We start from the raw sequence: 13,728 nt of genomic DNA, 5'->3' as shown, positions 1-13,728 counted from the left end.
GAGGGACATCTCTGAAGCCTAGAGGTTATTTTCCTCTCCCTTTGCAGAAACTCCATAAATCCCGCTGTCTAGCCAAAGGAACCAGGCTAGCGTGGGGGTCCATGCCCACATGAGGCATGGATCAGTGGCGCTGGGTACAGAGGCCTGCAGGCAAGATAAGAGCTGCAGATTAACAGCCATCAGAGAGAGCCATCGATCACACTTGCACTGAGGGCAATGGCCAAGCGGCAAATGCAGAGAGGGGTAGAGAGAGGAAGTGAAGAAGCAGGGAGCGACACAGAGAGACACAGAGAGACACAGAGAGACACAGAGAGACACAGAGAGACACAGAGAGACACAGAGAGACTAGTTAAAGTTAAGACATCTTCAAAGACCTGAAACCACTACAAATTGTCTGTTAACTGGGAGCCTTGAATATAACCAAAGACATCAAGCATGCAGTGGTCATCAAGTTGAATGATTTAAATGTAATGCAGTGGTGACATTGCAAAAATATAGCGTTATGATATTTTAAGACATTTTCATGATACACAGTAAGTGTCACACTACTTAACTTTTCTGAGGTTTTCTAAGTTGGAATTGGGGTGGCAAAAAAATGGGTTTCATAAACTGCAGTAAATCCAATTAAACAACACAAATAATGTCCAAGAAACATGCAATTGATCAGTGCTGATGAAATCCACAAAGTATATTGTGATGTAGTTTATCACAATAAAGCATTATGTTTCTTCCAGGGGGTTGCCGAATGCATTTTTAACACTGCCTCTGGCTGCTCTTCCTGTTGCTAAGCAACAGTAGTGCTGTAACTGTTGCTTAGCTGTGCTGGCTAGCTGTTGTTTCGATATTTACAAGCACAGCGTTCTGTCACTTGTCCAGAAAGTGATTTGCTATTAACTAGCAAGTGTAATGCTGCTGGTAAAAACTTTTTTACCAACTTGCTACTTTTTCATTTATGGTCAGCCTTCCTTTTGATTTGGTTGTGATGTAGACCACTTTGAGTTGAAATTTCATAGAGCGTCCTGCACAAAAGAACAGCAAAAGCAGTTCGCAAAACATATCTCCCATTAAAAAGCAGTTTTAAAAAAGGCATCTTTTTCCACAAAAAGGCACATCCACCCTAAATATTATCATATTGCTAAGACCTTTTTAAATGTCTTGTGTTTTTAAATTACATTTTTTAAAAAGCTTAAGGATGCATAAAAGTAAACATTATTTGTCTTATCTGTATTTTCCTTTATTTTGTAGTCCATTTCCTGTACCTTCTGTAATGGTGTTTGGGGTACAACATTCTATAGTAGTGCAAAGTAATACATCGTCATCTTAAACAGTCTAGGCTGAAATAGAAGTCATGCTGTAGCCTGAATTGCATGAATCCTTTTATATTTTGAAGTTAAGATTACATTAAATTACAAACTTCAATGTATTTTTTTAACACTAATAGGCTGCTATCCTAGAAGTCTAGCCTAGTAGGCTTCAGTCTACTACTAAACCATTCCAAGAACAAAGTTAGCCTACAAGGCTATGCAGAGATCCTGCAGAGACACAGAAAGACAGGAAGCAAAACTCTTCCTAGTAATTAACTTTATTGGTCTATGCCCAAACCTGTGGGGATCTTCATCAGTTTTTGAGTCCAAGTCCCCATTAGCAGACAAAAATCTGCTCTCGCAAAGAGGATCCCCAGCGCTGAGCACAATCTGGACTGGTTTTGTTCAGTCCCACCGGCCTGCATCCCACAGTCTCTCAGCAGTGGAAGGTTTGTAATACACACACGCTCACAGAACTTGCGGCCCACACAATGCCAGTAAAGAAGTGCTCTTCAGAAAGTGCATCCACTGTACTGCCATGTGTTCTGAAGAGCCCGCATAAGAGCGAAAGAGAAGAAACCTGTCATAATTACACCCTCCAAAGCCATTTCTGACCTTTTGGTCGAAATGAGCCAAGGTAAAATGTGCCAGCATTGAACACCTCTAAATCAGCATGCATCAAACACTAGAGTGGGTTGCATTTAAGAAAGTGCCCCAGTGAATGTGAGAACATGTTCATATATGTGAGAAAACTCATATATGCATTGTGTTATGTGTGGCTTTGGTTGCGCCTTTGGTGGTCTCCCAGTCAGTTTATGGGTTTGGTGTCAGTGTTAGTAAATCACACAGTCTAAAGAAGAACTTCCAGATAGGTTTGAAGTGTGTGTGTGTGTGTGTGTGTGCATGTGTGTGTGTGGTATGAACACTCCAAACAGACTCCATCATGCCTCCAGTGAGCTGGTGTCCCCAAAGACTGGCGAGCATGCTCAGTATCACCCATGACAGCTTTACTGCATGCCAAGAGTATGCACGCTTGCAGATTTGCAGAGCAAATCATTCTAGACTCTTAACTTTGCACAGAATTAGAATATTTCAGATGAACAAGACCTTATAAAAGCATCTAATGTGATTTTTCTTTTATCCTCAGTCCCTCCTCAGATCGTGATTCGTCCCCGGGATCAGATCTCAGCACCAGGGCGCACTGTCACCTTCCTCTGTGGCACTAAAGGGAATCCTCCACCTGCTGTTTTCTGGCAAAAAGAGGGGAGCCAGGTAAGAGCCAGCACAAAAACAAAGCCACAGTGTTTGTCATCTTAGATTCAGAATATGCTTATTCACATTTGCCAACCGTCACAACACATACAGCATGCATTTTTATGTTGAACTGAATTTTGTTAATTGCTGGGGGGGGGGTAGTACTGAGTACTGCCACAGTACTGAGTACTGCCACATACAGTGTCGGCTGATGTTTTTGACATTGCTTTTTCAATATGTCTCTATATTTATGTAAAATGTCTGGTATTTGAAAAATGGTGATCACATATCAAGAAAGATAACTTGCTAAGAAATTACTATAATAAGATAATTACAGAATATTATTTACAATTTTGTAATTCATGGAGATCCCTCCAAAAATGTAATCTGAATAAAATCTTAAAATTCCTACCAGTGCATAGCTTTTAGCATTTTGGTCTATGCTATATAGATCATCATTATTATTATTATTATTATTATTATTAGTAGTAGTAGTAGTAGTAGTAGTAGTAGTAGTAGTAGTAGTAGTAGTAGTATAATAACTTAAGCCTTGTTCTAGCTAGATTAGTTTTACCGGAGAAAATCTGTTAATGTAATTTGTAAGGGATTCGGCTGGCTGATTTGTGTGGGATAAAGTATCTGTGTCCTTTCCCCAAATTATCGGAATATCCTTGCTTGGACGTTAATGTCAGTATTAAGATTAAAATCAAACAGATCCAACCAAATAACAAAAACTAACTTCTAGTTAATACCAGATAGAACAGCATTAGGCGAGTAACATGGGCTCATTTAACTTAACAGATGCCACCCTTTGGGACAGAAATATCTCAGCCTTGTGAGAAATACCTTCAAATGTTTAATTTCATTCTACACCTATGTAGTCCGATCAAAAACATTATAGATTACAGTAGTAGTACAGTAGAAAATGGAGATACCATTGTGTTACCAGGATTTATCATCACTTACCATGTGGTTAATTTGAACGGGTCTTCCATTACTGAAGGAGCTTTGAGTCTGTACAGTTTTAGAAGATAATTAGTTCTTAATTCATTACTTACCAGACTTGTAAGAACAGCAGACATGGCTGATTTTTAATTGATTAAAATGATTAATCTTATCGGTAGTCGTTCAGATTATTGGACCAACGTAAAAAACTAATCCAGCTCCAGTAAGACTTTAAATAAACTATAGCAGTTATTAATTTGACAGCTGGTTCCAAACTTTTGAACAGTAACGTACAAAATAGCAGACCTAATGTGCAGTATGCAGAAACTGAGGCACAAACTTTTCATGTCTCAGAGGGCTAAGAGCATTGCCAGGGCCATGTTAGATAAAGCTCAGTCATCTCTATTTATAGATTATGACAGAGGGAGTAAAGAAACAATGCCTGGTCCAAAGCACTTGGAGGAAAAAAACAGTCCTTCTTTCCATACTTTCGTCTTTTTCTTTTTTTAAGCACTGTGTGTCACAAGCCTGTGGTAAGGATGGCATATCTACATGGCTACAGGTCATGAACTTCTTTCAGAACAATCTTATTCTCTGGGTTTGTTTCTGCAGGGTCTGTGTGTGTGAGTGTGTGAGTGTGTGAGTGTGAGTGTGTGTGAGTGTGTGTGAGTGTGTGTGAGTGAGTGTGTGTGAGTGTGTGTGAGTGTGTGTGAGTGTGTGTGAGTGTTTGTGAGCTCACATAAGGGGCAACAGATATAGAGACGAAATCAAAGGGGTTTAGAGTGACCGTGGTCAGGGCCAGAGGGGTTAGGGTGAGGGGGTCAGTGGATAATCCCCAAAAACGAAACAGTAACACACACACACATACATACACACATACGCACTCCTCCCCCTGGCTAGCTCAGACAATGGGGCAGCTGTCAGTGTTGCTGCCTCGTGCATGAGGAAGACTTCTTATCCTCAGGCTTTTGTGTGTGACCCCTGTCTCTCTGACACTCTGCACACACACATACACCCTCAGCCACCAGATATCTCTGCCTTTGTTCTTTTATGTGTGTACATAAATCTTAGTAGACATCCTGAATAGCCTGTATGCCCAAACGACAACTAAAGCGCTCATTGTTGTGATAGAGTTGAAAATGCAAATCAACCATTAACTGCCGTGTTCTACATCCTATTTATATCTCACTGCTTATATCTTTACGGGGTAACATCAAATCTCATATTACTCTGGCTAGGATCTCCCAGATGTCTATCTGATCTCATGTCCTTCACAATTAGTTGATTGTGTTAACAGTGTAGGTGAAATATCTGGTCTTGTTTGAGAAATGCAAAGAGCTGGTTGCTGATAATGCTTGCTTATGGTATAGTGCATTGATTCTTTTTTTATGGTATGCATTAGTAATTACATGAATGTACAGTGTGATTACAATACGTGAATAATGTGAGGAACCTGTATGCGTAAATGTCAAAACAACATGTAGATAAACGTTGGTTAGTAGAATTGCATGTTACAGTAATACAATTCTGTGATCTGATCATGTGGCAATGCAATAAAAAAAATCAAAGATTTTACTTTTTTTTATCACATTTTTATCAACACATACAACATTTAATTATATTGTATTTTGTTTCTGTTTTTTCTAAAACAACAATATAATATCCCAGATCTACAGATGTTCAACTTTTTAATAGACTATTTTATGATTCTCAACAGGGTAGGAATAGCACCAGGTTTAGGCTGAATTCGACAGATAGTTAAATGCAAGTTAAAGGCAAACATCTACATACCATAGAGGGCCATCTGTCAACATCAAGCAATGTAATAGAGTTGTAAAATAATAACACAAATAATCCATGTTCAATAAATAATTTATTGTTAATAATAATAGCAAATAATTCATCTGCCTATCAACATTAGGGTATGGTTGCCATTCACATGTCATTCAAATATTGTTTCATGAATAACAGCATCTAATTTTAACAACATTAATACAAAATTCAGTTGATGTGTACAGGCATATTTAGAGACAGTCTGTTTTATAATGATGTTTTAATAATTATTGTGTGATTTATTGGTATGTCTGTGCAGATCCTGTTGTTTCCAAGTCAGCCACCAGCGCAGTCAGGCCGCTTTTCTGTGTCACTGAGTGGGGAGCTGACCATCAGCGACGTGCACAGCGAGGACTCTGGGTATTATATCTGCCAGGCCATCAGTGTAGCAGGGAGCATTCTGACCAAAGCCCTGCTGGAAGTGGAGGATGGTGAGTAAAAGCACCAACCTAGTTTCGCTTTGCTTTTTGATTACAGTGTGTTTGTATGCGTGTGCTGATGTGACACAGACACCCCCACATACATCATCCTTTACCCCTTCCGGAGAGACACTAACAGTGGATTGATGTTTTAATATCAGTCTAATAGCATTAAGCTTCCAGGTCCATAAATGTAATTGCATTATTTGTGTAAGACCTTATCACAGCCGTTTGAGCAATATTTCATTTGTGTTTGAACAAACTGCCGCTTTCCCGGTGCGGCTCCTTTCCCCCCAACCAAAATAAATTAGAAACTCTTCAAAGCCGTCCCAAATTAAAATTTCTGCGTCCCAGAACTCGCGAGCAGCAGGAGGCAGGGGAGACGTAATCAAAAAGGACAAGCCGCCGTCGCTCTATGCAAATAACCCAGCAACATATGCCCACTCCCTCCTGCTCCCCACTGACCGATAAACTGTTTATACATCATGGGTATAAGTGTGTGTGCACATGCATGCACACGCACAGCTTTTAGTGCCGCAGTGGCAGCACAAAACACACTTCTCTGTGCCAGAACAGCAGCATTGACCAACTGTGTGTGTGTGTGTCTTTCAGTGCTGCAGCAGCAATATAATACTGTATCAGAGGACCAGAATTAACTAGTGTCTCTCTCTCTCTCTCTCTCTCTCTCTGTCTCTCTCTCTCTCTCTCTCTCTCTCTCTCTCTCTCTCTCTCTGTCTCTCCTTGAGGAGGGATAGCTGAATCTAAACAACAAACTTATGATATTTTCTCAGCAAATAGTGATATGACTAATGTGCTTTATGAAGCACTTTAAAGTGTCTTGGTTATTAATTAACCCTTTAAAGCAAAGGCAAAAATGTGTATGTTTCTGTCATCTGCTCTACCCCATTAACCATGTGATGCCCCAGTGCTCTTGCTGCATTTATCTGACACGTAAAGAATGTGATCTAACAAAGCAGAAAATTCTCCAATTTTTAATGAATTCGCTTCAAAAGAAGAATAAACACCTCCTGATATGAACTGCTCTCTGAATGATGGTCACTTAGTCACTCAGAAAAATCACAATAATAAAGAATGGCCTGTGCATCATTTATACAGTGATAGAAAACACAGCAACACACAGAAATCTCATATTTTGCTAAGCACAGTTTGGACATTCATGCAGTAACATCTCTGGTCACAGATTTAAGTTAAAGGAGGTCACGTTCTCGCTGACCAAACACTTGGTTTGATAGGGTTCAAGGATAAAAGATAAAGAATGCTGCTGCTTCACAGGGACAAGTTACCTAAATGAAGCTTAAGATGTTGAATGCAGTGCGATGTAGGAGGAAGGATGTAAACAGAGTAGAATGTAAAAGGCTGTGATTTAAGTGAAAATGCCAGTCATTTCTGTCAAAGACCAAAAGACAAAGGGCTAAGACCCAGAGGTGCTTATTCGGGCCTGTTACAGACTACACAATAACACCTCTTGTACGTTGTCTTCTTACTGTTCATTTCATGTACATTAAGAGTGGGTGTGTACATTGTAAACATGCAGTTCAGATTTCATATTCTCTGTTTTCTATTGAGGAGGAAAGCATGCTAAATATTGAAGTAACCGATGAGTAAATTATTTATTAATGCACTTAGGTCAACCGAGGGTCCGGTTTGTGGTGCTTGATAAACAAACAGTAAATAATTTATTTAGTCTGAAATGCTGAACCTTCACACTGCTGTCTGAAAAATAAAGCCTAACACACCTAAGCAGCTTTTGTAGTGAAGACCTGCTGACTCTGTGTATCTAATGCCTCAGGCCCCTGTAGTACTGCACTAGAGCACTGTTTGTGATCAAACTCATAATTCATCTTAAAAGACAATGCATATTATGACACAGCTCTATACAGATAGAACAACAATGCTTGTATCCTGCCGCTTACAGTACAATAACAAACGGAAGTCACTGCTTGACCTTAACGATCACAATTCCTTTGAGCTCCATCACATTGTACCAGTCTGAAATCTATAGCAGTAATCAAATGGGCCTAAACACATTAAGAGTTTTACTGTCCTGCTTAGTGCTACTTTATTTTTACCCATAAATTGTGACTGTGCAGAGGCTAAGTAGAATAAAACTAATGTATTCAGTTAAACAAAAGTTTTATTGCATTTGCATCAGCAACATCCCAGTCAAGTATGGCTATTGCAGTTTATTTAGCATGTATTAATGTGTCCAAAAGTTTGTAGACTCCATCTCTTTCAAGATCAAGGGTATTAAGGAGCTTTTTACCTCTTTGCTGCACTAACAACTTCTTCTTTTGTGGGAGGGTCTTACCTTAGATGTTAGAATATTGCTGTTAGGATTTGATTGCATTTAGCCACAAGAGCATTAGCAGTGAGGTCAGGTACTTATATTTGGTGATTACTTCTTGATCCGACTCATACCAAAGGTATCCAGTGATGTTCCATCACTCCAGAGGTACACCTCTCTACCTGACACTGGGCATGGTGACCTCCAGAGCATCCCATTGTATTGGTAGTGCTTTCCTATGGCGATTACACAAGCTGCCTTTGCCATTAAATGCCTGTGTCTGCAATAGTTGCACTTTAAAGTAGCTGAAAGGGGTGAGTACAAACGTTTGCACATTGGACATGCATTAATTATATTTATCTGATTAGCCTTCTCATTTCTTTGAATTCAGTTCCATCCGATCGGATCCCGCCCATCATTCGCCAAGGCCCATCCAATCAGACGCTCGCCCCTGGAGCCACTGCGCAATTGCAGTGCTATGTGATGGGCAACCCTTTACCAAGCATCCAGTGGGAGCGAGATGGGCAGAGGATTCTAGGAAATGATGACCGCATCAACCTAATGGACAATGGCACTTTACAAATCGCAGCCCTACAGGTACTGAATGATGGGGGGTTGCTTTTTGCTATATGCAAGCTTTGTTAAATTCTAAGACCCTAGAGCCATTAGCATATGGGCTATTTCACATCTCCTTCAGCACATTGTGTTTCATAGGTGTCTCATCTGACAGTTGCCATATGCTGTTGGATTGCTTCTTGTTAGACACATCCGTTTTTTAGTTGATAAAGCATTTTCATGTTATCTCACAGAACAGAACGTACAGAAAGATACGCAACATGTATGTGTTGCCTACAGCACTCCGGTAGATGACAGGGTCAGGTGAGGGGTGTTTAATTTGACAGCAAACAGAAGTATCTCATTTGTAGAGCCGCTATTAGTATGTGCTCATTATGTTTATGGGTGACCCTAGCTGTTTCACAGGAGATGTGTGCAACAATAAAGCTGCTGATTATGACAGTAATGAGCATGTATGTATTGGTGTCAGGTTGAGAAGTAGTTTTTGATATCCATTCATCAGGGACTGTATGTGTTTTTCACCTGAGGGGGACACACTGCAATGACCAAGGATGATGGGTTAATTGATTGCGGACTGGATACATTAACGATCACTCAGCTTTTAATTAAATGCTCCTTTGGCTCTACAGAGCAAGAGAAAGGCAGAAGCTGTTTGAGAGAGTGAGGTCATGTAATCTTTATGAGCTACTGTTCTCTCAGCAACCCTACGATGTAGTCAATGGTCACTAATGAGGAACTGATTAAAGGTTTCTCTGATTACCATCTTGTCTTTAGAAGCTACCAAACATTCAATCAGCAAACAAAGTAAAATCTATTCTGCAACTACTATGTTTTTTTTCCTTTATACGGTCCAAAATTCTTGTACATGATATAGTTTATATAATTGTTTAAGAATGTCTGGGGGGCAACCATGAGAATTTTAGGCTAAATTTGAGTGGGGAAAATAGACTTATTAGGATGGGAAACTAAGCATGAAATTTCTAAACCAAGTCATCCACCTTGTGATAAGGTATGTTGGACAACAAGCTTGTTGTTAGCCAAACAACATAATGTAAGTTAGCATGGCTAAAGAATCCAGATCAAAAAACTTCAATTAATCCTGTATATGTGTGTTACAGGTGTACATACAGTACACATTACATGCAGTAAAAGTAGACATTGCCTCATACAAGGGAAAAGCAGGTCAGCTAGTTAACAATAGCATTTTGCTGGCTGGCTAGTTTGTTTTGCTTGTGTTGTTGATTCTACTATAGACATTAAAAGAGAATGGATAAGGGGAATTCACGGGGTGCTTTCAGAGGTAGCATACACAGACATATATAGGTTGATTTTCTTATGGTTTTCCTCATGTCCTTAGGACTTATTCGTAAGCTTGTAGAATGCTCTTTAGGGGCCAGAGTACACCAACAAGTTTAGCAGGTTGTCCCTAGAAGTGCATTTCTGTCAGTCTGGCTCTGAGATACTATGTGTGTATTTGTGTTTTCAACTGTTAACGGTTGTTCCTGGAGTAGACCCCTTTTCTAAAACATATACTCTTCAAATAAAAAAGGACAAACAGTTCTTGAAAAATCTTTCATTGACACATGATGTGGAGGTACTTAAAACTTTAAAAAGGTTCTTTACCCTTTCACATTTCATTTGTCACATTTCAAAATACAAAACCACATACAGAAAAGTTTTAAGGGAACAGAAAGTGGTTCTGAGGCATTCGAAGGTCCCCATTGGCACCTTTATTTTTGTAGTATATCTCATATACCAAATAAAAATGAGCTGACGGTATTATATTGATTGACTTTGTACTGAACCTCTTGTATTTCTTAATACAATCAGACATTATCTACAGTTTAAATATATATGAAATTAGCACTAATGCTTCTGCTGTTTACAGACTGTAACTTCACACAAATGCATTGCCTTGGCTTGTGCTTTCTAGGGAAACTGTAGCTGAAGGCTATTAACCACCACCCAGATGTTTTAAAAAGATGGTTATTGATCACATTTATGATTGGTTTTGGGCTTATTATGCCAGGAGTTATACCATATATCATACTGTGGCTTTATTAAAACCAATAATCATCCTATCCCCCTGGACAAAAGGAGAAAAATATAGACACAGTGGCCTGAAATAGAAATTCCAAAATAGAGAGTGGATCACCAGAGACATTCTTTAATGTACAGTTCCAAAAAAGCAGAGTGAGAAAGAGCATGATTGAGTAAGTTTAACAGAGAACAGTAGATATCCATAAACTGGAAACAGAAGAGAGTATTGGGGGAGAAGATAAAGGGAGGATGTGAATATTGAGCTCCCTGTTGCCTCTTCACTCATGCATTTTTTTGCATGAGTAATCAACAGATACCCTCAGTTCTCTACGAGTCAACAGCCACCAAGGCTGCGGTCTGCCCAAGAAAGTTAACTGTTACAAAAGTACAGAGTCATAGAGGTCAGTTTCTCTCTCTTTCTGCCATCTCACTCTCTCTTCCCAGAAGACTAACAGCTCAAAAATAAAATGCCCTGCTCTGCCACCACATTGCGAAAGGATACTGAAATATTTTGAAGTGTAAAAACCTGGAAATCTGTAGCAAAACAGTTTAATCAAGCATAGTAATGCAAATGCACAGGTCATGAGGTTGGAAAAAAATTCTACAGCAATAAAATTGTCTGGCTGGTAGTACGGGGTCATGCGTGTATGTCCATGCACAGCCATATCTCTATATGGGTCTGTCTGTGTATGTGTGTGACCTCAGAGCTGTGAGTGGTGCCCCTGAGCTGTCACAACTATTAGATCTTAGTCACACAGTGGACAAAAACCATACAACATCTTCCACTGCTGTAAACAATAACCCTGATCCTGTCCCTCAGCCAGAGAGTAAAAATTTAATGGCCATCACCCGCCAAGTCTACCCCCCTGCCATCCTGTCTATCTGGCTTCCTGTGTATCTCTTTTCGTTCTGAGCACACGTGCTCCAACCCCTCCTTACTGAATACCTCTAATACTGATGACTGAGTTTCCTGCCAAAGTTGTCATAGGATACCGTTGAACCTCAATTACAATTCAGCCTTTCTTGGCAGGCTGTTTTGTTTCAGATGTTTACATTAAAGAGATTTTTTATGTATGTTTCAAAGTCTGATATTAATGTGATATTTCATATTCACAATGATTTTCATGAGAATTTGAATAATATCAATCTTTGTGATTGATACTGATTTGAAGGAGCCAAATAAATTTTTTGGTAACCATTAAGATCAGTTAATTAGAAATTAAACCACTGTATTAAAAGGGTTTTACTGATAGATTGTCAGTTTCCAGATATGATTGTCAGTTTTTAACAGGAAAAAGCAGAAAAAGGAGAAAGATATAATGTAATTATTGTAGTGCTGAGAATATAGCTTTAGAGAATTCTTAGCAATTTTTTTGGCTTCTGTTGAGTAGCTGTTTTTTAAAAGATTGTCGGCTCATCAGTCTCTGTATAGTGTATCCTTCGTCACAACATAAGTGTGTACTTGTGAAAATCTAAAACAAACCGATAAATATCAGTGGCGTATTGATACTGATGAAAGTGCTGGACCTTGATATTATCCAATATTATGAAACAACTGATGTATATGTATTTATATATGTATACAATACATAAACAGTTTTTGTTTTTGTTTTTTTTGACAAAGAATTCCATACAGTATTTATACAGTTGGAGATGTTATTGATGCCCAAACTGGGAGGGAACATTCGTCCACTAAGCTTCATGGTTCACAGAAGCTATGTGTGGTATGTGGTTCAGTAGCGTGAAGTGAAGGGTGATGGAAGTTAAGGACTAAGGAGTGGAGATTTATCTCAGTCCTAGAGTGTTTGCAGCCTTTATGCTGTAGTATGTCCATACGAACACTGACCTTGGTTTTACTGTTGCTAGGAAACGGACTCGGGGGTCTACACCTGCGTCGCCTCCAGCTCTAGTGGGGAGACAAGTTGGAGTGGAGTAATTATTGTGAAAGGTAAAGATGCAAACATTTTTGAATGGGAAATATAGCTACCTTTGTTTGTGGTGACTGACTAGTATAAAAAAGAAGGTTTTCAGAATAAATTAAAGCCTTTGTGGTTTAATAGAAGACGAGACCAATTCTGGGAAATCAATTTATCTTCATGCAATTCATGGGATACTCTTATAGACTAATATTCTATTCTATGTGAATGTGTTACAGATAGTGGGGGCATGGTTCCAGCTCCTGTCTCAGAGCCCTACCAGCTGCCTGGTCCACCCCAGAAGCCTGTTGTGACAGATGTGACCCGGAACAGTGTGACCTTAACCTGGCAACCCAACGCTCATGAGGGCGGGGCTGCTGTCACCTCTTACATCATCGAGGCCTTCAGGTGTGGAAAGCGCTGTGTACTGGAATAATGAATGCTGCTCTCATACATATGCACAAACACAAATTGTATGAAACACAAACTACAGAGAACACATTCATTCACTCACACTTCAGTGGTGCATAAACCACTCTATTAGACACACCTACCTTGTTGATTGACCTTGTAGATGTAAAGTCAGAGACAGTGGCTCATTTGTTGCTGCATGCTTTGCATAGGTCATCCTCTAGTCCTTCATCAGTGGTTACAAGACAATGTTGGCTAGAAATTTTTGGAAGGTGGACTATTTTTAGTCCAGCAGTGACACTAAGGTGTCTCCAGCAGCACTACTGTATCTGATCCACTCATACCACTGCAACACACACTAACACACCACCATGTCAGTGTCACTACAGTGCTCAGAATTATCCACCACCCAAGTAATACCTACTCTCTGGTGATCCTGTGGGGGGAACAGGATGAAAGGTGGAAACAATGTATACAAACAGATGGACTACAGTCTGTAATTGTAGAACTACAAAGTGCTCATATGTGGTAAGTAGAGCCGAGTCCATGACAGCAGAGTGAATTTTCTCTACAACAGGGTTTGTGATCCCCAGAAAGAAAAGTCAGCTTTGACCAAAGCAAGTCAACTTGCACATTTCTCATTACAAAAAATATCTTATAAGCTTAAACTATTAAATGCCTTCTGCCCAATGACCGCTGGGATAGGCTCCAGCACCCCCCCGCAA

At 39.6% G+C, this 13,728-nt stretch overlaps 1 protein-coding gene across 2 annotated transcripts in view; it reads left to right on the top strand.

The window, feature by feature from the left end:
* robo3 (roundabout, axon guidance receptor, homolog 3 (Drosophila)) overlaps positions 1-13,728 on the top strand; it is an 85,669-nt gene that overhangs the window by 53,587 nt on the left and 18,354 nt on the right. For both annotated transcript variants that reach the window (XM_037547388.1, XM_037547387.1), the window contains 5 exons: positions 2,452-2,576; positions 5,596-5,767; positions 8,452-8,657; positions 12,543-12,624; positions 12,832-13,000. In XM_037547388.1, the coding sequence (XP_037403285.1) occupies positions 2,452-2,576; positions 5,596-5,767; positions 8,452-8,657; positions 12,543-12,624; positions 12,832-13,000 (754 nt within the window). The remainder of the gene's footprint in view (positions 1-2,451; positions 2,577-5,595; positions 5,768-8,451; positions 8,658-12,542; positions 12,625-12,831; positions 13,001-13,728) is intronic.

Source organism: Pygocentrus nattereri, chromosome 18, assembly GCF_015220715.1.
Source record: "Pygocentrus nattereri isolate fPygNat1 chromosome 18, fPygNat1.pri, whole genome shotgun sequence".
Taxonomy (NCBI): Eukaryota; Metazoa; Chordata; class Actinopteri; order Characiformes; family Serrasalmidae; genus Pygocentrus; species Pygocentrus nattereri.
This window is presented reverse-complemented; position numbering and strand designations above follow the sequence as displayed.